The sequence below is a fragment of the Balaenoptera ricei genome, chromosome 2, assembly GCF_028023285.1.
Source record: "Balaenoptera ricei isolate mBalRic1 chromosome 2, mBalRic1.hap2, whole genome shotgun sequence".
Taxonomy (NCBI): domain Eukaryota; kingdom Metazoa; phylum Chordata; class Mammalia; order Artiodactyla; family Balaenopteridae; genus Balaenoptera; species Balaenoptera ricei.
The window spans coordinates 59,459,941-59,483,597 of NC_082640.1; the positions used below are offsets into that span (position 1 = coordinate 59,459,941).

Genomic DNA, 23,657 nt, shown 5'->3' on the forward strand with positions numbered 1-23,657 from the left:
AGTCAGGTTATGAGCTAATAAATGTTTGTGTGGTACTTTGTAGCTATATATACTATGAAAAGGTAAGATAATTGGAGTGGCTCTAGAAAGCTATGTTCCCTGAGGTCCTAAGAAAAATCTCATTAAGATGTGCTATGGCTTCAAATGATCACTCAGCAATGAATTATTAATCTTTGTTTTTTTTAAAAAAGTTGACAAACAACTATAATTATCTGGACCCTGGAGGACATGTATAATTTAAGTTATATTGATATTCTAGTCAACACTTAAATCACCAGCTGGCAAGTGAAATAAACAACTTAAAGCTGTTAGAAATAATTTTTTTTAAAATATCCATTAGATAAAAATAGCTTCCTAAAAATGGCACTATGTTTACTGCTTGGCAGTGAATTGTTTTTATCTCTTAGTTTACATAATTCATGTAAAATATATTTATAATCCATATAAAGTAAAATACTACTTTATATAAAATAGAACCTTCCATTTTGGGTGAGATGAATATAAAATTTTTACCAAAAGCTCTTTTTAAACTATAAAGTGACGTTGAGTTGTTTGTCATTGCTACATTGTGATAATCAACAAGCATCTCCTAGTTTAACTGATACAAGAGTTAAGTGGGTGGAGATGTACATGCTTATTTTTCATTAAGCTACAACCCTTCTTTTTCCTTGCAGTGGAAAATCCAACAAAGGTTACCATGCTACTTTTAATATTTTAGCCAAATCTCACAGTGATACATGTTAAGTACAGTTTGGGACACTGGTGTGGACCATGGCTTAAATAATAAAGTCCTTGCAGTAGCTTTCTAGTGTTACTTAAAGCAGAGCTTCCTTGTTGAAAAGAAAATAACTGATTCTGAGAAGTCTAGTAAACTGCTATTCCCAGAATTTTTTAAATATGTAGACTTAGAAACAAGGCAAGTCTTTTCTGTAATACATATATTTAATGCCAGTTCTTCTTCTTTTTAGACCTGAAACAGTATTAAAAAATCAAGAAGTAGAATTTGGCAGAAATCGAGAGAGGCTTCAATTTTTCAAGGTATAAATGATTTGGGGGAAATTTTTTAATAGGAGTTTATGAAATATTGAAAGGTTTGATTTTTATATCTTTAGAAGTTTTTAAACACTGGCAGTAGAACCCTTTTTTACTTTTTTTCCTTCAAATAAAATCTTAATCAGAAACCCTAGTGTATAACAAAATATTAAAAACAGTGGCTCTAATTCAAGTGAGCTTGGAGGGTCTTCTACTTGGGCCTACCCCTTTTCCCATCCCTGAGAATCCTTGGAATGTAGTTGAAAGCTACTGTTTATCTGGACTATTAGAACATTTTTCTTTGACTTAATTTTGTTTTAATAATTTGCAAAATGAATATATTTAGGTTTAGTATCTGTGTATTTGTTTTTATGTACTGTAAACTTTGACCATGATGAACATTGGTAAAATATTTTTAGTGTCAGTATTTATTTATATGTTGATTATGAGGCAAATTCAGATATATGCTAACAGTTGGATTTCTTAAATTTAAATAAAATATAGTGGAGTTCAAGAGTTTTTAAGAATGTGGCTGTAATCCCTCCTGGAACTGGAATGGCTCATCAAGTAAACTTAGAGTATTTGTCGAGAGTGGTTTTTGAAGAAAAGGACCTCCTCTTTCCGGACAGTGTCGTTGGCACAGATTCTCATATAACCATGGTGAATGGTTTGGGGATTCTGGGGTGGGGTAAGTAAATGACTAAATATATTTAATTCTTTTGGGGAGAGGATGTCAGGAAATTTATAAAAGAACATAAATAGCAGGGTCTTTATAGCCTCTATGAGGCTGTTTTTTCACCTATAACAGCAGCAACAAAAGTAAATCTTAATTCAAGTGTTTGTGGACAGTGTGGTATAAGAGAGAATTTATGAAAAGAAATGTGGACCGTGCCCAGCACAGCACTACCATTTGTGGAGTGTTTAGTGATGATGATGATGTCTATGAAGGTGATGTGCTTACTCCCTTATTTAAAGTCCTTCAGTGGCTTCTCCTAGCATTCTTTGTAAATCCAAATTTCTTCATGTTTTTTATAGGGCCCTTCACAACCTGTTGCCTCTTTAGCCATTTACCCAAATACATCTTTTATTTCCCTGAGTGGGCTGTGCTATTACACGTCATGGCTTTGCATCAGCTATTCCCTCTGGCAGAGTGCATGTACTCTTTTACAGAGTGCTATAATTGTTGGCTTTTTGTCTTTATCATTAGACTGAGCTTCTTGAGGTTGACAGGGGCTGGGTTCTATTCATACTGTATCTTGAGCATAGCATAGTACCTAGCATAATAGATACTAAATGTTTTCTGAATTTAAAATAAAGGTAAAAATCAGTTTTTTTCAACCATGTGAGTGGAGTCATTCTTTTGAGAAGACTTGAGTTCCATATCTACAGTAATAGCATTATAGCAGTTCTGTGCAAGGTACTGTGTAAGACAAGCTCGTGAAACACCTAGAGATTTAGATGTTAGAAAGATAAATTATCTTTAAATGTGCTATACTCATATACCTATCTTTATTACATTAGGGGTTGGAGGTATTGAAACAGAAGCAGTTATGCTTGGTCTGCCAGCTTCTCTTACTTTACCAGAGGTGGTTGGATGTGAATTAACTGGCTCATCGAATCCTTTTGTTACATCCATAGATGTTGTTCTTGGCATTACAAAGGTAAGTTAAAATTTTGCTAGCTGTATAACTTACTGGATATGATTTTTTTTGTAAGTAGAAGAGCCCCATAAGAGCAGGGATTTGGGTTCATCACCTCATCCTCAGCACTCTGATGTTATTAGCTATTTCATCATAGTTATCATTCATAGTAATAATAGCAAAATTTAACCCTTTATACTAGTAAGTACAAAACAGTTTGTTGTGTCGTTGTTCGCTTGACATGTTAACTCATTTATTCCTCATTACAAGCCTATGAGATTGTTACTGTTACCATCCTTATTTTAATTCTGTGAAAACTGAGACACAGTAAGGTTTAATGACTTAACCAGAGGGTCATAGGGCTGAATGGTCAGTGTAGAACAAGGTTTCCCACCCAGGCAGTCGGGTTCTTAAGTCCATGCTCTTAACCATTATGCCTTATTGCCTCAGTGAATGTTTGTTGCCTTCGTGAATTTAAAAAAAAAAAAAAATCGTATTTAGGAAATGTCTAATTGCATCTCCTTTAACACTTATTTGAATCATTTGTCCCCTGAAAACTATTACTGTATTAGATAGTACTTTAAAAAATATAGGCTGTAAAAATGTGGTAGTGTCAAATTTTTCTATTGGCTATTTTAACATTTTAAAAAAAAATGTCACTCTGCTGTACACCTGAAACTAACACAACATTGTAAATCCACTATACTTCAATTAAAAATAAAAAGAAATGGTAAAAGTATTATATAGAAATTTTTTCTCTGAATTTTTAAAATATTGGCTGCATACATTTAATATATATACTGTAGGGTTTCCTAAAGACAATAATTTGTAACTCTCCATCCTAAATTTCTAGTTTTCACTAACTTTATTGTAATGATTAAGTCCCATTTCGTTAAATGAATGAACCTGGGAAATGTTCCACGAATAATTCCAATTTGGATCCTAGCATCTCAGCATTTTCGGTTAGATTACTGGTCTGAAGGCTTTTAGAATACTCCGCAGGGAAAGTAAATGGTATTGCCTCCCTCTCACCATTTAGTATTGATCCCTCTTCCCTAATTAGAAAAAAAATTGACGTCTTGCAGAAATGATTGATTCAGTGTGTGGTACCAAAAGATCAAGAAGTTAGAGAATTGAAGGATTATTCCTAAAGGAAAAGGAATATCCCATTATAATTTTAGAAAAATCAATTCTTTTCCTTCACACATCCTGAAAATTAACGGTGCTTTTTAGATTCCTCCAGCTATATTTTTTCTTAACAATGTTCTACATATACTTTTGACATTTTGGCTTATTGATGCAAAAATTAAATCTATTATGTAGGTGTACCTTTTTGATTATTTTGTCCCATATTTGAGGTCCTGTTTTATTCATGATCTTTGTAGGATTAATCATATATTGTTTTTCAAAATGTATATTGTGGTACCTCATTAATTTGGGGAAAGCAGCATTTGGCTTGCTGTATCTAATCTGTATTGCTCTTATCCTCAAAAATAAAACAGTGAAAATTAGGAAACATCTTTCTTTTAGGGTTGAGTTTCTGCATCTATAAAACGTTTGGATTAAGTGATCCTTAGCACTTATAAAATGTTAGAGCTTAACATTATTCATAGGTTGAATGTTGTTTCATACTTCATCACTGTGCTGAGCAGTCTCTCTATACCATTCTGACACCATTTTACAATTGAGAGAAGGTGGGTAGCTGTTTTGGTTACTTAAAAATGAGTAATACGAAAAATGATTTTAGAAGGACTTAAGTTTGAGGCCACATGTTAAATCCTATCAAAATGAAATTTACCTAGGGGGACTTCCCTGGTGGTCCAGTGGTTAAGACTTCGCCCTCCAGTGCAGGGGGTGCGGGTTCGATCCCTGGTCAGGGAGCTAAGATCCCACATGCATCGTGGCCAAAAAAACCAAAAACATAAAACAGAAGTAATATTGTAACAAATTCAATAAAGACTTTAAAAATGGTCCCCATCAAAAACAAAAAATCTTAAAAAAAAATTTACCTATAATTAATGATGCTGTAAATATTTGGATCAGTAGTTGGAATTCAAAGAATTTTTATAGCAGTATATAATTTTTTGAATTTAAATACACAGTTTCATCAGTATATTAGTATTTCACTAAATCTAAGATGCCATCGTTGGTTAGAAGCACCGCTGTTTTATGTGCTGCTAAGAAAGAAAGAAGACTGCCAGATAATAGACACACCATAGAGTCTAAGGTATACGCTGATTTCAGAGACATTAAAATGGGAATCTTAGCCATTTTGAACTTTCAAGCCCTTTTCTACCCTAATAGTAACATTTGACCACTCTTCTAATGACTGTTTACCTTAAAATACCTGGAAAACCAGAATGAGTTGATGTTTCCTAAAAATAACAGAGGACCTCTTTCACTGTCAGTAGTAATGGATTAAAAATTAGATTTTATAGTTTTCAGAAAATCCATGCTAATTTTATGTGTGTTTCTATGTATCTCTTTATATAGCACCTCAGGCAAGTAGGAGTGGCTGGAAAGTTTGTTGAGTTTTTTGGAAGTGGAGTTTCACAGTTATCTATAGTAGATCGAACTACAATAGCAAACATGTGTCCAGAATATGGTGCTATCCTCAGCTTTTTCCCTGTTGACAATGTGACATTAAAACATTTAGAACATACAGGTAAGAAGATATAAGATCACTAGGATAAATGTGTTACATTTCCAATGTGTCTATCTGAAATATTGTATAATAAATTACTACCTTGTACATGTTATTTAATGTTCATGAAATTATCTTATTTTAAAACAGCAGCTTTGAAATAAACTGCATTGGATGTGTTTAAAGAGTGTTGTGTCCTCAAACCCTAGTCCACTGCGACCCATTTACAGCAGTTTAGAGGAGTTATTCAAACTGCTGATCTTTGCCTCACTTTTTCCCAGTAATTAATAATGGATACCTCCACCCTGTTAGTGATCAGCGGTTGCAATTTAATGGAAGTCAGGCTTGCGCACATTCACAGCTGTTCTCTTCTACATCCAGGAAGAGAGGAGCCACGAGACAGAGTTTGGGAACCAGTGCTCTATCTAAAGAATAAGCACATAATTTTGTGAAAAGCAGCATAGGGTTACAGCTTCCAAATTCTTATTGTAGCCTGATTAACTAGGAACTTTGACCACTCTTCTGTTGATTAATATAGAAAATATTTGCAAAACCAGAATGTGTTGGTTTTATAAGGCCCCTATTCTTTAAAAAGCAGGGTCTCTTTATTTGATCCACTTCTTTTTTTTAAGAGATCATTACTGAACTACTAATCTCATCATAAGTATATTGGGGAAATATATTCTAGTATTCTTCAGTTTGGGGGCAGATTATGATAAGTCAGATGGCAAAGTGGATGACTGGTCCTTTGGAACCTTGGAAGGAATGGTCCTCATAGAATACAGAGTTTTCTCTAAACTGGATTTTGGGTGGTAGAATGTTCAAGAGAGAAATGCCTTATTCCTTACATATTGATATGAGTTAATGTCATAATGATCTGTCACTGTGTAATAAATTGTCCTAAAACTTAGTGGCTTAAAACAGCAATAATTATTTATTGCTGCATAGTTTCAGTGGGTCAGTAATTCAGACAGGTACAGATTATCTCTGCTTCATGATGTCTGGAGCCTCAACTGCAAGACTTCAAAGCTAGGGCCAGGAATCCTGAAGGTTTTTTCACTTGAATGTCTGGCAGTGAATGCTGGCCGTCAGCTGGGAACTCAGCTGGGACTGTCAGCCAGAACACCTATTTGTGGTTTCTGAATATATAATCTGGGCTTTCTCACATGGTGGCTTTTCAAGGGTTAGTAACCTGAGAGAGCAGGGGTGTGGGGGGTTGGGGAGAGAGAAGGTACATGCCAGTTAGCCAGCTAGCCGGCTAGAAGTTACATTGCTCAGGTTTAAGAGGAATGAACAAAGATTCTACCTCTTGATGGATGAATGTCAATGTCACATTGTAAGAGAACGTATAACTTGGGATAGATATTGTTGTGGCAATCATTGGCAAATATAATCTGCCACAGTTACTTACTTCTCATCAAGCTTACAGATAACTACCAAAATGTTTAATTGGAAACTTTATTGTTAACATCTAAGTTCTTTTAATTTCTGGAAGATCTTGTTAAATCTCTATCCTTCTGCTCTGTAAAACTATTCTTAACTTTCATTTACTTTATTCTTTCATTGTGACTATTATATTAATGTTGCTTATTGTTTAGGGAAAGTAATGAATTTCATCTTTCATGGTGGCTAGTAATTTATTATGTTGAATTTTGTTATTGGTTTTTCTCTTGCAAACAATATTTTTGTGAGTTTTATGTAACTGGCTCAGTATTTCTGATCTTGTCTGTGATTGAGTAACTTTTAAAAGGGGGGGTTCTGGTATATATTTTATAAAGAGTTTTCATGAAGGATAAAATTTTTACTATTGGGAATAATATCAATTTGTAAAGAAATCTTTTCTGAGTGCTTAGTAATAAGTAATATTTGTTTCTTGCTCATCACTGAAATTCGGCATTGTTACCCCCAAAGATTTAAAAATTTCTGAAAGGATTTTTATTGTTGTTAATCATCTTTTTAGGTTTTGACAAAGCCAAACTCAAGTCAATGGAAACATACCTTAAAGCTGTGAAATTGTTTCGAAATGACCAGGATAATTCAGGAGAACCTGAGTATTCCCAGGTATATACACAATAACCCTCCTAATAGTAGTTAAGACTGTAAATTCTGGAGCCTGACCACCTGGGTCTGAATCCCAGCTCTAAGACTTACCAGCTATACAACCTGGGCACTTTTTTAACCTTTTTGCCTCAGTTTCCTCATCTCTGAAATATGAAGATAATATCTACCTCATAGGATTCTTAAGAGGTTAAGTACAAATTCATTATGACAGTTTCAAGCACATAGTAAGTCCTCAATAAATGATGCTGTTGTTATTTAACAAGTTAATGTTATTTGTGACCCAACTCTGATTTTATTCATTAATTTTACATAGATTTATATTACAGTAAATTTTGTGACATTTCATCAAGTCTCAATTTTTAGTACTTAAAATATAAAATTGACTCAATTTATCAGTCTAATTTTTTTCTATTTTAGGATAAGAATACTATAATCTACTCCCCAAATATCAATTTTGATGATGTCTGCACCTGGTTAATGTCTATACTTTGTAAAAAATCCACCGTTTTGAAGGGGATATACAGTTATTTGATCTTAAATGTTAAAGATATTTTTACAGTCTAAGCAAATAATTCTTATCTTTTGGAAATTTATATTGAAGTAGGTAGAATTCACTTTCAGGAAAGTTGTAATAAAATTCACTTTCTAGAAGTGTGTCAGGGATCTAAATCAACTTGATGTTATCATTGGTATGGTTAACTGTTAAGCTCTTTTTTCTTGGGAAATCCATTTTCTCACCCAGCTTTATTTTTCTTCATAGCTTGTATCCCTGCCTGATACCTATCAATTTGTATAATTATTTGCCTGTCTTTCCCTCACTAGAATGAATACAAGTAGGCTCCACGAGGACAGGAACTTCACCTGCTTTGTTTGGCACTCTATCCCCAGCTCCTAGAAGAGTGCGTGGCACATAGTGGATGTTCAGTAACATGTTAGGTGAATAAGTGAATACATATAGTATATTGAGTGCCATATAGAACCCATAGGAATTGAATTTGTGTGACGTTCTGGGCAAATCTTTTAACTTCTCTGATTATTTTCTGGTCCCTTTCAGTTCCATTTATCAAATCTAGTGCTCTGTCCACACTTTTTTTAAAAAGGGAAAGAATAAGAACAGTTAAATGGAAACATTTTGGTGGTATAATGAAATGGAATAAATGTGCCTATTAAAAACCTGACCAGATAGATGATAAGAAATAAAACTAAAATTCATCAGGATGTTGATTTCAAGAGAAACTCATACATACTTAGACACAGACTAGGATCACCTGGATCCGTGAAATAAAAGTGTAAGAAAAGCAGGTGTTTCAGTTGTGCTCAACCAGAATAAACAGGGCTGTTAAATAATGATGAAAGCCATAGTGAAGAAAAACTTGTTTGAATTGATTATACACAAATAAAATGTACATAGGGAAATGGTAGAAATACCAGAAGAAATTAATAGAAACCTAGCTGGGAGGTGGAATTTTTATAAAATGTTTTTTTTTTAAACCAAGGGATAAAAGCATGGTCTGCAGGGGCCTGGCTAGCTAAACTAGAACCAGGAGTAGAAAAACCCTTTTCTGCTGCGTCCCCCAAGCACCCTCTATTGAACAGACTTAACATCTTACAAGCTGAGAAAGGAGAAGTGTTTACTAAGCCCACCTCCGTTATCACAGAGCAGGCAAAGAAGGATGACTTTGGAGCTCAGAACCAATAAACTTAGCCTGGTACAGGCATCTACTTTATCATCAGGCATGTGTGAAGACAGTGTTATCTTTGTGGGAAAAAACCATTTGGGGGGAAAAAAATTTTACATAGACTGTATGGTTGTTGTGCTAGTTTGCATACTGGTCTGCTAGTCTTTTAGCAAATTTTTATATATTATGTTTCATAAATTAAATGGCGTTGTTTTAAAATATTTCTTGGGAGTGTATATCACCATTAAAACAAATTGCAGTCAAACAAATGTGAGTATATTCATTCCGCATCAGAAAGTAGTACTCAAGTTGGAATCTGTACTTAACGAATTCTAATTACTTTTCTCTCATTTCCTAGGTGATCCAGATTACTCTGAATTCAATAGTTCCATCTGTCAGTGGTCCAAAAAGACCTCAGGATAGAGTTGCTTTGACAGATATGAAAAGTGATTTCCAAGCTTGCTTAAATGAAAAGGTAGATTACCTTATTTGTCAATACACTTTGTACTAAGTAAGTAGTGAAGAACTAGCAGGATGACCCATGAACTCAATCAACTGCTGTATTTTTATATGTTATTGGCACACACCAGCAGCCCCCTCCTTTGCCTCTGTCCAAAGTGCAAGTCAGACATTTCATGAGCTTGTTCCCAGATCCACTGTGAGGACCAGAGGTTGATTGGGTATATTTAAATAAAAATTTAAAGTTAAAAATTGAGTTTCTTAGTCATGATAGCCTCATTTCAAGTTGAATAGGTACATGTGGCTATGGCTCTTGTATTGGACAGCATAACTATTGAATATTTACATCATCACAGAAAATTCTGTTGGGCAGCACTGCTCTAGACTTTTGTGATTTCTCAGACTAGGACAAAACCACTACACTGTTGTGATTACTCTCTTAAAGTCTGGTAAATTAACTAAATACCAAGTGACCTCTTTGACTTTCAGGGTTTGTACTTCCCGTCTTGAGAATCATGGCTTCAATCTTGTCACTTTTTCTATTCTGAGAACTAGTAGCTGGCTTTCTTTTCAGAGCCTTTCTTTTTATAATTTCTTTTTTCTTTTTTTTTTGAGGAAAATGTCAAACTTGTACAGGAATAATAAAATAGTGTAATGAATTCCTGTGTCCCTCACTTCAACAATTACCAACTCATAACCCATCTTGCTTCATCTGTTCTACATACATGTAGACACACAGGATCATTTTGAAGCAAATCTTCAAGGCCATCTTTAACAGAAAAAGTTTGTACCATCTCTTGAAAATTACTGTTAAGTAGGAATGAATAAAGAACAGCAAAGCCAAATAAGATCTGGATCCTGAGTAGTTGGCTGGACTCAGTAGATAAAAGCTTAGGAACACCACCAGACTCCTGTCATGATTATTCAAATTCATGCTTCAGCTGAATTATAACTACTGAATGTCATGGACCTTCAGCATCACTCACAAATAGTCAGAACTTATCAAATGTCAAGGATCTGCCATATTTTCTACCATTCTTTTTTTCTATACATATCCACAATATTTAGTTTATATTTATGTGCAAATTTGTATAGGTTGGATTTAAAGGCTTCCAAATTGCAGCTGAAAAGCAAAATGATATCGTCTCTATTCATTATGAAGGAAGTGAATATAAGCTGTCTCATGGATCTGTGGTCATTGCTGCCGTTATCAGTTGTACCAATAATTGCAATCCATCTGTCATGCTCGCTGCAGGTAGGTTGTGGTTTATAGCCATACATTTTCTGTTATGTTCACATTCTGTTTCTTAGATTATGCATGAGTATTGATGCCTGTGTTTGATATTGAGAACCTGAGTTTTTAATTAGGTTTTAAGGAGCCTAAGTTTGATTTATGTTATTAATTTTGTTTTATTACAAAGAAGGTGAATTTTTAAAATTATAACATGTATCTATGAGTTTTAGGTTGTATCTGTTATTTCTGTCTACTTAGAAGTATAGTTAATTAGCAGATCTCTTGATCTACTAGACATTTACCATAGCAGTGTACTAAATTCAGTTTAGACACAAAGGAAGTAAAAGATTATTGATAAGGAATATAAATGAAATCAATTATATGTATGTGGAACAATTCATTAATTGTATAAAATCAAGTATAAATGTTAAATTGCTATTAGTTCATTACGATTATAGCATTTAAAATGGTTCATTTAATGATATGTATTATATGTGTACATGACGTTATTATATATCCTTTTCCATTTGTGTGCATGATGCTGTGATATCAGATTGTATCTTAATAATTTATAACGTAAAAGCTAGTATATCTACCACAATTTTTTATTTGTTTTAAATGAAACAAATCAGTAGAATAATGTGAACAAAATAATGACAGTAAATGTGTGAATTTTAGACTTTTACCCTAACCTGTATTGGAGGTGACCTGTAAAATAAACCATAAACCCTTTCTTACTTCCTACTTTAATAGGAGGGAAAGAGGGAGAGAAACATTGCCATAATAAATTATTGTTTATTTACTGTTGTAGGTCTTTTGGCTAAAAAAGCTGTTGAAGCTGGTCTGCATGTTAAACCTTATATAAGAACAAGTTTATCTCCAGGCAGTGGGATGGTTACACATTACCTCAGTTCAAGTGGAGTATTACCATATCTTAGTAAGCTCGGGTAAGTGATGGTTACCACTGTTTATATTGACATTGGTATTCAGCAGTGATTGAAACTACTTGTTAAGACCTTTCATATACAAAAAGAAGATAGAAAAAAATGCTTTAGTTCTACTTGTTGCCTTGCCATTACCACAAAATCTTTGAGGCCGTATCACTCAGCAGACATTTACTAGGCATATTCAATGAGCAGCAAGGCATTGTGTTGGCTACAAAGAAGTAGGAGATGTGATCTCTAATTTAAAGATGGAAACACAAAACAAACAAGTAAAACCAAGTAACAGTGACAGACAGGTAAGGGATGGTACCAAGTACTGCATAATTTGCATGAGTCATGTAGATCATCAGTTTTCAGAACAGAGTGAGATCTTATAGGTTGCATTATTAACTGAGTAAATTGTCTTAATTGAGGTTTTGTGAGATTATTGTATCCATTAAGCATAGGTTAAGTTGTCCCTGAACTTTGGAGAAAATAACTTATATTTCTTACGTACTCAAAAAAATCATTGATGCTAGCTGTGTTTTCACTGTGTATTTTGGAACATAGTGTCTTACGTAAATCGATTCTTTTGCAAAACTGCCAAGTTTTAGGTTTTTTTCTTTGTTTAGACGAGCAGCTGAAAGTAATTTTGAGGATTATACCTGTAATTTTTAAGTTATATCATCTTGGAGTTTTTGTCAGGAGCTTTTCTTGGGTTTAGTTGGTTGAGAATTAAAAGATTACTCCTATCAGAGTACCCAATTACAGTGCCTCTTTGGGGGCCTTTGGTCGGATTGTTGCAGCCAGGTCCTCTTGATATTTGACAGTTTAAACCCCTTTGGAGGAAAGTATAATATCGATTTTTTGAATGGTCATGTTATATATTCCTAGCGAGTAGTATCTGAAGAATTTTCTTGCATAGTGTGATAAGTTATGTGTCAGATTTAGTCAACCAAATTTAACTAGGGAGTGTCCTAAGTATCGGGACTCTTCAGAGGTTTGCATTCAGTACAGATAGCGTGCCTGAGGGTCAGACTTGATTGCTCAAAAGCTGTGAAATGAACATGTTGATGAAGGTTCGTGTGTTGTGAATATTCTCTTCAGCAATCTTAACTACAGTGATGGAAATGAAAGATAAGACTTGTCCTTTCTTTACAAATGTTGTGATTTTCTGTCCAATCACATTTATTTTTTGAAATGCAGATTTGAAATAGTTGGCTATGGATGTTCAACATGTGTGGGAAATACAGCACCCTTATCAGAAGCAGTTTTAAATGCAGTAAAACAGGTAAACTGTGTGGATCAGTAAGACATCCAAATGGTTTTTCTTAACTGTATTTCACTATTATCAAAAATATATATTAATGTATTTATATTTCTGTAGTCCTTGCATCTCTTGGGAAGAGTAACCTATCAATCATAAAATGATTCTTTGAAGCCATTTTTAGAACCTTGAACTAATTCCTTAATAGTGTAAGGAATTATTTTAGTTTATTTACAGTATTGATAGTTCTGTACCTAATAATTGGAAATAATGCTTTTGTTTATCATGCCCTCAGAAGTGTAATATTTGAGATTTCTTATATGTGATTATCCAAATTTGTACCATCTCTTGAATTGAATATATTCATTTGTGCTTTTTGCTTTTTTGTTTTTTTTGTTTTTCAGGGTGATTTGGTTACTTGTGGAGTTTTATCTGGAAATAAAAATTTTGAAGGTCGTCTTTGTGATTGTGTTCGTGCCAATTATCTTGCCTCTCCACCCTTAGTGGTAGCTTATGCCATAGCAGGCACAGTGAATATAGATTTCCAGACAGAGCCTTTAGGTATCTTTTCCTTTATATGTATACATACATACCTGGCGCACACTTTTTTCCCCAAAAGTTGTACTTTTGAAATGTTTCCTAGACTGTTCATTTTTTGAATTATTTCAGAAAATCTTATCACAATGCATTATTAATTTTTGATTCATATGAAGAATATATAATGTGCAAGTAATTAGTTCTTTCAGCTGCTTACACCTGAAGCACTCTTGTTGAATAATATACTTGGTTTCTATGATGTGTCTTTGAAAAGATGTGAACATTTTGAGGGAGTTACTTTTTATACTAAATTTCATATGAAAAATTTTTAACCAGGTACTGACCCTACTGGCAGGAATATTTACCTACATGATATTTGGCCTAGTCGAGAAGAAGTTCATCAGATAGAGGAAGAACATGTTGTGTTATCCATGTTTAAAGCATTAAAAGAGAAGACAGAGGTAAGACTCTCATTTGTTTCTTAAAAGGTTTAGTAAAGTGGCAGTGTTTCTTTATTTCACGTATCTTTCTGAATAGAATCAAAATTAAAATTACATTATTTTGAATACACAGTTTTTAATGAGTGACATTTTGTATCTGGAATCTCTAGTATCTAAGAGTATCAGAATTTTATTTATTTACTCATTAGAAATGTATAGCAAAAACATTTATATTTGGCATCCTGAACATGGACACACTTCATAGAAACTGCCCTTGTTTGTTGTTCCCATTCAAATGGTTCAAAATTCAAAAGAAATAAGAGCAGACATTGATATCTCCCTCCCACCCATTCCTTAGCCATCTACTTTATCTCCTCAAAGGCAACCAGTTATGTCAGTTTCTTAAGCATTGTTCCAGAGATGTTTTGTGTATCTAGAAGCTAATACATACATTCACACTTTTTAAAAAGAACTTAGAATATAAACATGAGAGCAAAAATGATAGTTATTCACTTAACAAATATTTATTGAGCCCCTAGTATGTGCCACGCACTCTTCTAGCTGTTTGGAATATATCAGTGAAGAAAACACAAAGTTCTCAAGGGGAGAGGCAGATAATAAACTGTAGACAGAATAATTAGGTAAATTATACAATATGTTAAAAAGTAATGAGTGCTGTAGAAAATTACGGAACAGGGTAAAGAGAACCAATTGTGTGAAATTTGGGGAGTAGATTGCAGTTTTATATAGGATAGTTGAAAACATGGTATTTGAGCAAAGTTTTGAAGGAGGTGAACTAGTCATATATCTGAACAAAGAACAGGGCTTACCAGGTAGAGGGACCAGTGTAAAGGCCTTAAGGAGGGAACCATAATGAAGGCAGTGTGACTAGAACATAGGAAGTAAGAAGGATGGTGGTAGGAAATGACGTCCAGATTACATAGGGAATTTTAGGCCATTATTAACATTTAATCTTGTACTCTGAAGTGAGATGGGGAGCCATTGGAAGGTGTGGAACAGGAGTGTCATAATCAAAAAGATTGCACTGTCTTTGAATTGAAACTATATTGGGGCAAGAGGGTTGGGTAATACGAAGGATAGAGTCAGGAGGACCTATTGTATGTAGTAGTCCAAAGTAAAAAATGGTAATAGCATGGAACATTTGGGGTAGCAGTGGAGGTGGTGAGTAATGGTGAGATTTTGAATATAGTTTGAAGGCAGGACTAATAATACAGTGATGTAGGACAAATATGTTGGAAAAAAAAAAGGTTTTCTCCATGATAATATTCTTAAATATTAAAAGTATACCCCAAAACACACTTAATGTTTTGTTTAAGTTAAGCAACATGTTTAGATTTTTCTAACTTCTTTAGCTTTTCTGGGGCTCTGTAAAGTCTTTCACATTCAGTTTGTATTGAAACTTAACTCTTAGGGCATTCCTGAAAATCTGGTGTGCTGGAATTCGATGAGCAAATTTTATCAGTTCAGTCCAAAAATGTCATAATTTTATAGAATGCAGTATCTTAGCTTTCTTTCCAAATGGATGAGGCCTATTTTCTTTTCTTAATTCTAACCTAAGTACTGTGTTAATTTCCTCATTTTCATAAACCTCTTTTTCTGACTCCATTTTATCTTTCTTTTGGTTTATCAACCAAAACCATACTCACAGATGGGAAATAAACGGTGGAATTCTTTAGAAGTACCAGATTCAGTTTTGTTTCCATGGGATTTAAAGTCTACTTATATCAGATGTCCTTCATTTTTTGATAAGCTTGTGAGTACTTTTTTACTATTTGATATTTAAAAAATTGTTTGAAGTTTAAAAAACCTCATGAAGAGTTAAATGCCTTCAACATTTTTTTACCTTTTAGACCAAAGAGCCAGTTGCACTCCAGCCTATTGAAAATGCCCATGTCTTATTATATCTGGGAGACTCTGTCACGACAGATCATATATCACCTGCTGGAAGCATTGCTAGGAGTAGTCCTGCTGCTAAGTATTTGACAAACAGAGGGTATGTGTACATGGTTATAGGCTGTTTTTGTTTTATCTTTCTCATTAATTAAGAGGCTTTTACTGGTCATATTCCTTTATCCAGTAAATTACATGCTATCATGGGTGTCTGATTGTCTATGTATTTGACCTAAGCAATAACTGGGATACCTGTTGTACCTGCTTTTGCTTGTAACTTTAGAAATTGAAATTGCTATTTTAAATTGAGCCCTTGTCCATTAAATAAACAACTAATTGGAAACAGGAGTTTTCTTTTTCAGTGCTACTTTGTTGAAAAGTCAGATTGGTTTGACCTACAAAACAAAGCCTGATGGTTCTAACCATCTTCCAGTGTTGGACTGCACAATTTAAATGTGTGTATTTTGGGCTATAAAATGTACATGCGTGAGGCTAGGCTTGATCTGTATCAAATCAAAAGACAGTGAATTTCTGCTTCTTGAGTGTAAAATTTCACAAGAATAATAAATGTGAATGTAAAGGAGATCATTTACATAAGATATATAAATCCAAAACTAGAAAGATTTTGTTTCATTTCTGTGTGATTAATAACGTAGAGTTGCTCTGTTATCAAAGAACTGTTTTGACACCAGAGACAAAATTTTGCTAAAGGTAGAATTTGTGGTATTGCTGCCTGATTAGCTTTTTGATGCTTGAGCTATGCAAATGATAAGACTCTTCATTGAAATATCTTATAAAAATCAGTGCTACATAGCTTGGTTTGACATGTAATACTGCATAGCTCTTACTATAATCTCATTAGTGCTATTGTGAAATCTGTGTTTGAATTTATTTTCTAGTTAATTGTAGTTTGGTAGGAATTAAAACACTTTTTGGTAGAAATTGCTAATAGCAACTCCATTTGGTGTAATTTGCTGAAGATAAATCAGTTTGTTTTACATACGGCTTTTGTTCATAGTGGTGAGAAATAAAATAAGTTTTATTTCTCCCAAATATTTTTTAAAAGGTGATTTCCATCTTGGTCGTAATTGTGACAAAGATTCCAACCCCCCCCCCAAAGAAAAAGCCACCACTTCTCTCAAATACACAATTTTTATATTTATTGTAATTGCTGATATGGATTTCTTAGCACAGTTAATACCGTAGTTTTCGTCAGTTAAAAATTTTATTTGTAAAGACACTCAAACCCCTCACCATCTCCATCCTGAAGTACAATGTTTAAATGTACATCCTGAGATAAGATGTTTAAATTAGAAGAATATTTGTTGTCTTTACATAAAAGACCAAATTAGAGACTGATGGAAGTTGGTTGTTGATTGTTGAGCTGCTTATGCTCAGTTTTCTCTTGTCCCTAAAAGGTCATTTATATAGTAACCAATCCTGTAGCAATGAATACCCATAGCACACAGATAATGGTGTCTAAATACCAGTTCTTAGGACAAGCAACCAATTCGTCTTAGAGAAATGGTTGATTCCAGGTTTGGCCCTGGAAAATATACAAGATGATTCTAGATGTCTTATACCAAAAGCAAAAGAGCTATAGAGACTACCAAAGAGTGTTTTAATTCCCATCAAACTACAATTAACTACCAGGCTTTCTGTCAAAAGGTCTCAGGAGCCAACTTGAATCTGTCACTGCTCAAAGATGGGACATGTTGAGCATCAATAAAGAATAATAACTGGAATGGGTTGAAACATAATGAATATGTTTAAATCCATGAGTTCATAATAATATTAAAAGAGAAAAACTAAAAACTCCAAGTTGCCTTTGGAAGATGATGGGAAACCATCTCATTATTTAACAAGAAAGTCTTTTCTGTATGGAATGTATTTCATTATAACCAAATCATTGATGAAGGAAAGTTTGTCTTCATAGAAGTTTTCCAGCTAAAAAATGAAGAAGGAATAAGAGAAATAGAGTATCATTTTGCAGTCCCTAATGCAGTCTAGACAATGATGATCAATCACTGGTAGCATTCCAGAAAGAGAAAACTGGGTATCATGTGCTCCTGATGGAAGTATGACCTATGCAGCATTGTTGCAAAAATTAAAAACCCAAATCTTGTCAAGTCACTAGATTTGACATCTGGTTAACAAGAAATACAGGAGGGAGAACAACATATGAAATGATACTGTGGAGATGCAGTGAGCGCAGTCTACATATAGGAAACTACACTACAAATGACCTAATTTCTTTAGATAAAGTATAAGAGGAGACAAAAAAGGAGAGGGAACATATAGATTAAAAAAGACTTGAGGGGGGCTTCCCTGGTGGCACAGTGGTTGAGAATCTGCCTGCCAATGCAGGGGACACGGGTTCGAGCCCTGGTCTGGGAGGATCCCACATGCCGTGGAGCAACTGGGCCCGTGAGCCACAACTACTGAGCCTGCGCGTCTGGAGCCTGTGCTCCGCAACAAGAGAGGCCGCGATGGTGAGAGGCCCGCGCGCCGCGATGAAGAGTGGCCCCCGCTTGCCACAACTAGAGAAAGCCCTCGCACAGAAACGAAGACCCAACACAGCCATAAATTTAAAAATAAATAAATACACACATTAAAAAAAAAAAAAGACTTGAGATCAACTGGATGAATTTATAAACCATATTTGGATCTGATTGGAGCAAACCAACAACTAAAAAAGTAGTAGGAAAACCAGGGACGTTTGAATATTGACTGGCTAGCTGGTATTAAGAAGTTCGGAGGGTTTTGTTTGTAACAAGGTAGTATTTTTAAGTCCGTATCTTTTAGAGAAACATACTGAAATGTATACAGTTAAAATATGATATCTGAGTTTTCTTCAAAACAGTCTAACGGAGGATGATTATAGGAGAAACAAAGATTCCATGAATTGATTATTGTAGAGTAGTGATAGGCTCCTGGGCATTCACTGTTCTGTTTTCTCTACTTTTGTGCATGCTTGAAATTTTCCATAATAAAAAAGTGTTTATGAGTAAGTTTTACAATTTAATAATGTGATTATTTTCCATCTAAAATAAAAACTAACTTCCATAACTTTGTTGCAGCCTTACCCCTCGTGAATTCAACTCTTATGGAGCCCGAAGAGGTAATGATGCTGTGATGACAAGAGGCACTTTTGCAAATATCAAGCTTTTTAATAAGTTCATTGGAAAACCAGCTCCCAAAACAGTTCATTTTCCATCAGGACAGACGGTAAGGATGTATACAGAGTATTTAGGCAGTTGCTAACTAGATCAAAATTTGTATTAAAATTTCTTATGTTTGTTTTAATCTATAGCTAGATGTATTTGAGGCTGCAGAGCTGTACCAGAAGGAAGGCATCCCACTGATTATTTTAGCAGGGAAGAAATATGGTTCAGGAAATTCAAGAGATTGGGCTGCCAAAGGACCATACTTGCTGGTATTGATTCTTAAATTTTATGTTAAACTTCAAAGAGTTTTAAATATTCCCTTTTGTCAGTAACATCCTGTCAAAGTTCATTTTGTTCATTTAGACTTTTTATGCCTACTTGGATCTCATCTGTGGGTGTTTTTAAGTGACCTTATATAATACGTTGTACTAATCTAGTTGCATTTTAATACTCTGAATTTAATTAAACCTACATCAGTCTTATTTGTGAAAATAAATGTGGTAGAGGGAAAGGATATTCTATCTTAAATTATTGCTTTATAATAATAATTATTTATACCCATTGGTAGTTTTACTTGCCCCCTTTTCATTTAATTTTCTCTGATTTGCTCCATCAAAGGTTAATGACTCAGAGATAGTGGGCCACGTTTTACTTTTATCTTTTTCCAAATAGGTGATATTGGTCCCTGGCTGTCTGCTAGGAAGACATTTCTGTTGAGACTGTTTCCTTGTTGAAGAGCAAATAGGGGATCTGTTGGAGAGAATAGTCCTGTGACGTGTGCTCTCTGCCATTTCATACTCATACTGTGCTTCTCTTTACAATTGTAGTTGTTGAAGAGGCTGGTCAAAATACAGCCCTCATAGCTATCATAATCATACAAACGTCATTTGTTTTGAATCTTTAATTCCCCTCCCCCTAAAAATGTAAATACTCTAAGGAGTTGTGGGAATAAGTCTAATTCTTCCGTCTTTGTAAGATAATAATTTTAAGTACCAACATACTTCAGAGATACTCCAGTCTCAGTTCTTCACCACTGCAAGAAAGTGATTATCACAATAAAGCGAGCTGCACAAGTTTTTTGGTTTCCCAGTGCATATAAAAAGTTACGTTTACACTGTACTGTAGTCTATTAAGTGTGCAACAGCATATCTAAAAAAAAATTGTACAGGGCGTCCCTGGTGGCACAGTGGTTGAGAATCTGCCTGCCAATGCAGGGGACATGTGTTCGAGCCCTGGTCTGGGAAGATCCCACATGCCACGGAGCAACTAGGCCCGTGAGCCACAATTACTGAGCCTGCGCGTCTGGAGCCTGTGCTCCACAACAAGAGAGGCCGCGATAGTGAGAAGCCCCCACACCGCGATGAAGAGTGGCCCCCACTTGCCGCAACTAGAGAAAGCCCTCGCACAGAAACTAAGACCCAACACAGCCAAAAATTAATTAATTAATTAATTAATTAATTAATTTTTAAAAAATCGTACATACTTTAATTAAAAAATACTTTATTGCTAAAAAATGCTAACCATCATCTGAGCCTTCAGCAAGTCGTATAGTAACATCAAAGATCACTTGTCACAGATCACCATAACAAAATAATAATGAAAACATTTGAAATATTACAAGAATTACCAAAATGTGACACACACATGAAGTGAGCAAATGCTGTTGGAAAAATGGAGCCTGTAGACTTGCTTGACACAGAGTTGCCAAAAAACTTCAATTTGTTAAAAAACATAGTATCTGCAAAGCTCAATAAAAACAAGGTATGTCTATATCGTGAATATTAATTATAGGTATAGGTTCCCTTTTTTTTCCTGAAGTTTTTTTAGCTTTTTTTGTTGTTGTTGCGGGCTTTCCTCGTATAGCTGTTGATCCTTGGCTGTCCATTCAGTTGGACATTAAAAAACTGATTACAAGCTGTAGTTGTGAGCTGCGTTTTGTTAGTCGGCCTTACTAATGATAAGCTACCTTTTTCATTGAGATAGCCCTATATGTTAGTATCTGTAAATATTTTCTCTGGGCCATTCAGTTTCTTCATGGAAGGAGACCCATTGAAGAAACAGACTTACTCCCCCCATTTCTGATAGTATTCTCACCCAGCCTTCCCGTGAGCCTAGTGTTCCTCCTCAGTCTAGAGCATCCATCCTCTGCAGGGTGCTGGCACTCCCAAGGGGTGGAACAAAATCTTACTCTTTTTATGTATGAAGTATAGATATACATATACATACATAAACAGATACACAGTATATTTGTGACATTAAATTTTGGGGGGGGGTGATGAGGAGGAAGATGTGATTAGAAGGGAAATGTCTAAAACTCCTTAGGAAGATAATAATGAAAAAAAGTAGAGAAACATGGGTCTTTAGCTGATTTTGTCCGGAGAATAGCCTCCTCTCTTGAGTGGGAACTGAGCTGGAGATCTTACTGCTTTTTATAGACTTCTAACTAGTATCCCAGTGTTCTGAGAACCTCTTGCCTCTGAGTCTCAAGCCTTTTCTAGGTTCTTTGTTGCAAATTGACTCAAATCTTACTGGTATCACCCTAGTTTCAGTTTATCAGTTTGTAGTTTCAACATTGTCTGCTAAGTCAGTTACCTGTCTCTGTTTTCTGAATATTTATAGAATTTGCACATCCTATTCCCTTTGTTGCTATGGGTTTACACTTCTTTATTCTTTTATTTTAGTGGCAATTTAAAAGGGAGTGTTGATGAACACATACGTTAGATCTACCATAATTAAACAGAAATCCTCCTGAGCCCTTTTTGAGTTTAAAGCAGCCGCCCCCAGTTATAGAGAGCGCTTACTATATGGTAGGCACTGGCAGTACTTAACCCTGGAGTGGCCGAGGGGCAGTTAGAAGGAGTTAAGGAGCTACTTAGAGAAAAATAACCTGTAAAAGACTTCTTTAAATACTTTGATGTAACATTGACCTTTAGTATGGGGTATTGGGTTTAAAGTTTTTACAGAAAAGCCAAAAGTAGAATTTTTTTCCCTTTAAAATGCTCAGTAAAGCAACTTTCAGAGATGAATGGAGGAAATAAAATGCATGTTTGTTACAGGGTGTGAAAGCTGTTCTGGCTGAAAGTTATGAAAAAATTCACAAAGATCATTTGATTGGAATTGGCATAGCTCCACTTCAGTTCCTTCCAGGAGAAAATGCAGATTCTTTGGGCCTCTCTGGCAGAGAAACATTTTCTTTAACATTTCCTGAAGAACTGTCTCCTGGAGTTACATTAAATATAAAGGTATATCTAAAATTCTCAAATATATGATTGTGTACTATATATTTAAATAGATGGTTGTAAATTGAGTGAAAAACAATTACTGTAAATTGCATACTAATGTTAGTTAGTGAACAAATTGTAGTTTAAGAAGGCTCTGTTTTCTCTGTACTTAAACCGATGTTAATATAGTTGATGTTCTCCGAGGAAAAGTAGAAAACACTGTATACTTAGTCCAGAAAGAAGACATGGACTTGCAGTTACACGCGTTAACTTCCTTTTCCTCGTTATCAGCTCTCTCTGTCCTGATCTAATTTTATCCCAGGCACTTACACCACTTTAGGAGAAGCCAAAATTGAGTGTTCAGGGTTAGAGTAACACAGACTTTACAACCAAGAAAAAAGGAAAAAGAGTAGCAATATTATATGCAATGAATATTTAATTTAACATAAAATGAACATGAGTAACAACTTCCCTAATTAGTAAGTCAAAATCTAAATCATTTGATTTAATGTTTTAGGTGATACAATACTTGTTATTTAGAATTAGGGACGAAAATAACATGTTTTTCTACTTAGCTGTGAAGTCTGTGGTTTGGTATATTAGGTGTTTTCAAGCAGGAGAAATGTTTCTCAGACAGAATATGAGTATAGTCACTGAATATGAAGACAGATGGTCTTAACCACTAAGTAAAACTTTGTAGATTTTACCACTCATGTGAGATGTTTTTGTTTGTTTAAAGACAAGCACTGGAAAAGTATTCAGCGTGATTGCTTCCTTTGAAAATGATGTGGAAATAACATTGTTCAAACATGGAGGATTATTAAACTTTGTGGCACGAAAATTCTCATAGTATCTACTCACCATGGATACCTTTCATAACTGGTAACTGCAAACAAAGCCTTTTGTGCTGGACCCAGGAATCCTTACCATGGAGCTGCAGATAGTCCCAGTATGCTCACTTATCTCATCCATGGATGTAAATGATTATGAATCAACGTAGTGACTGAAATGAAATCTTCTTGATTTTAAATAATATACGAATGGTGCTATTAACATTGCTAAAATCAGCGTGTGAAGTGTGTTGTGGAAGAGGCCTGTAAGTATGGGGGGATATTTTATCAGACCATTTTGTAAATAAAGGCAGAATTTGAACTTGTGTTAAAGATTCTTATATGAGTAACCTTCCTGAAGTCTTTCGTTTAGTTTTGCACCTATAAAACTGTATACTACTGTTTGTTGGTTTAAGAGTAGCAAATTGGAATATAACAAGCCAGATAACTTTAAAATTGTGGAAGGTGAAGTCTGATTTATACGTGGATTTTCGGATATATTCGTTCCTTTTCAGAATTGAGTTGCACATAGTTGTCATTCTTAGTTTGTAATATAAGCCAGGGTTATCCTAAGTCTCAGTCTAACTGCAAGGGATAGAACCTGCCCCAGAC

At 34.6% G+C, this 23,657-nt stretch overlaps 1 protein-coding gene across 1 annotated transcript in view; it reads left to right on the forward strand.

Moving 5' to 3' along the window:
* Positions 1-23,372, forward strand: part of IREB2 (iron responsive element binding protein 2) — a 53,404-nt gene extending 30,032 nt beyond the window's left edge. The window contains exons 6-22 of the mRNA XM_059912666.1: positions 969-1,038; positions 1,537-1,720; positions 2,554-2,693; positions 5,166-5,337; positions 7,277-7,377; positions 9,415-9,531; positions 10,611-10,770; positions 11,561-11,696; positions 12,879-12,963; positions 13,344-13,500; positions 13,813-13,937; positions 15,586-15,690; positions 15,788-15,930; positions 18,908-19,055; positions 19,141-19,263; positions 22,051-22,236; positions 22,955-23,372. Of these exons, the coding sequence (XP_059768649.1) occupies positions 969-1,038; positions 1,537-1,720; positions 2,554-2,693; positions 5,166-5,337; positions 7,277-7,377; positions 9,415-9,531; positions 10,611-10,770; positions 11,561-11,696; positions 12,879-12,963; positions 13,344-13,500; positions 13,813-13,937; positions 15,586-15,690; positions 15,788-15,930; positions 18,908-19,055; positions 19,141-19,263; positions 22,051-22,236; positions 22,955-23,065 (2,263 nt within the window). The 3' untranslated portion in view covers positions 23,066-23,372. The remainder of the gene's footprint in view (positions 1-968; positions 1,039-1,536; positions 1,721-2,553; positions 2,694-5,165; positions 5,338-7,276; positions 7,378-9,414; positions 9,532-10,610; positions 10,771-11,560; positions 11,697-12,878; positions 12,964-13,343; positions 13,501-13,812; positions 13,938-15,585; positions 15,691-15,787; positions 15,931-18,907; positions 19,056-19,140; positions 19,264-22,050; positions 22,237-22,954) is intronic.
* Positions 23,373-23,657: the final 285 nt, after the last annotated feature.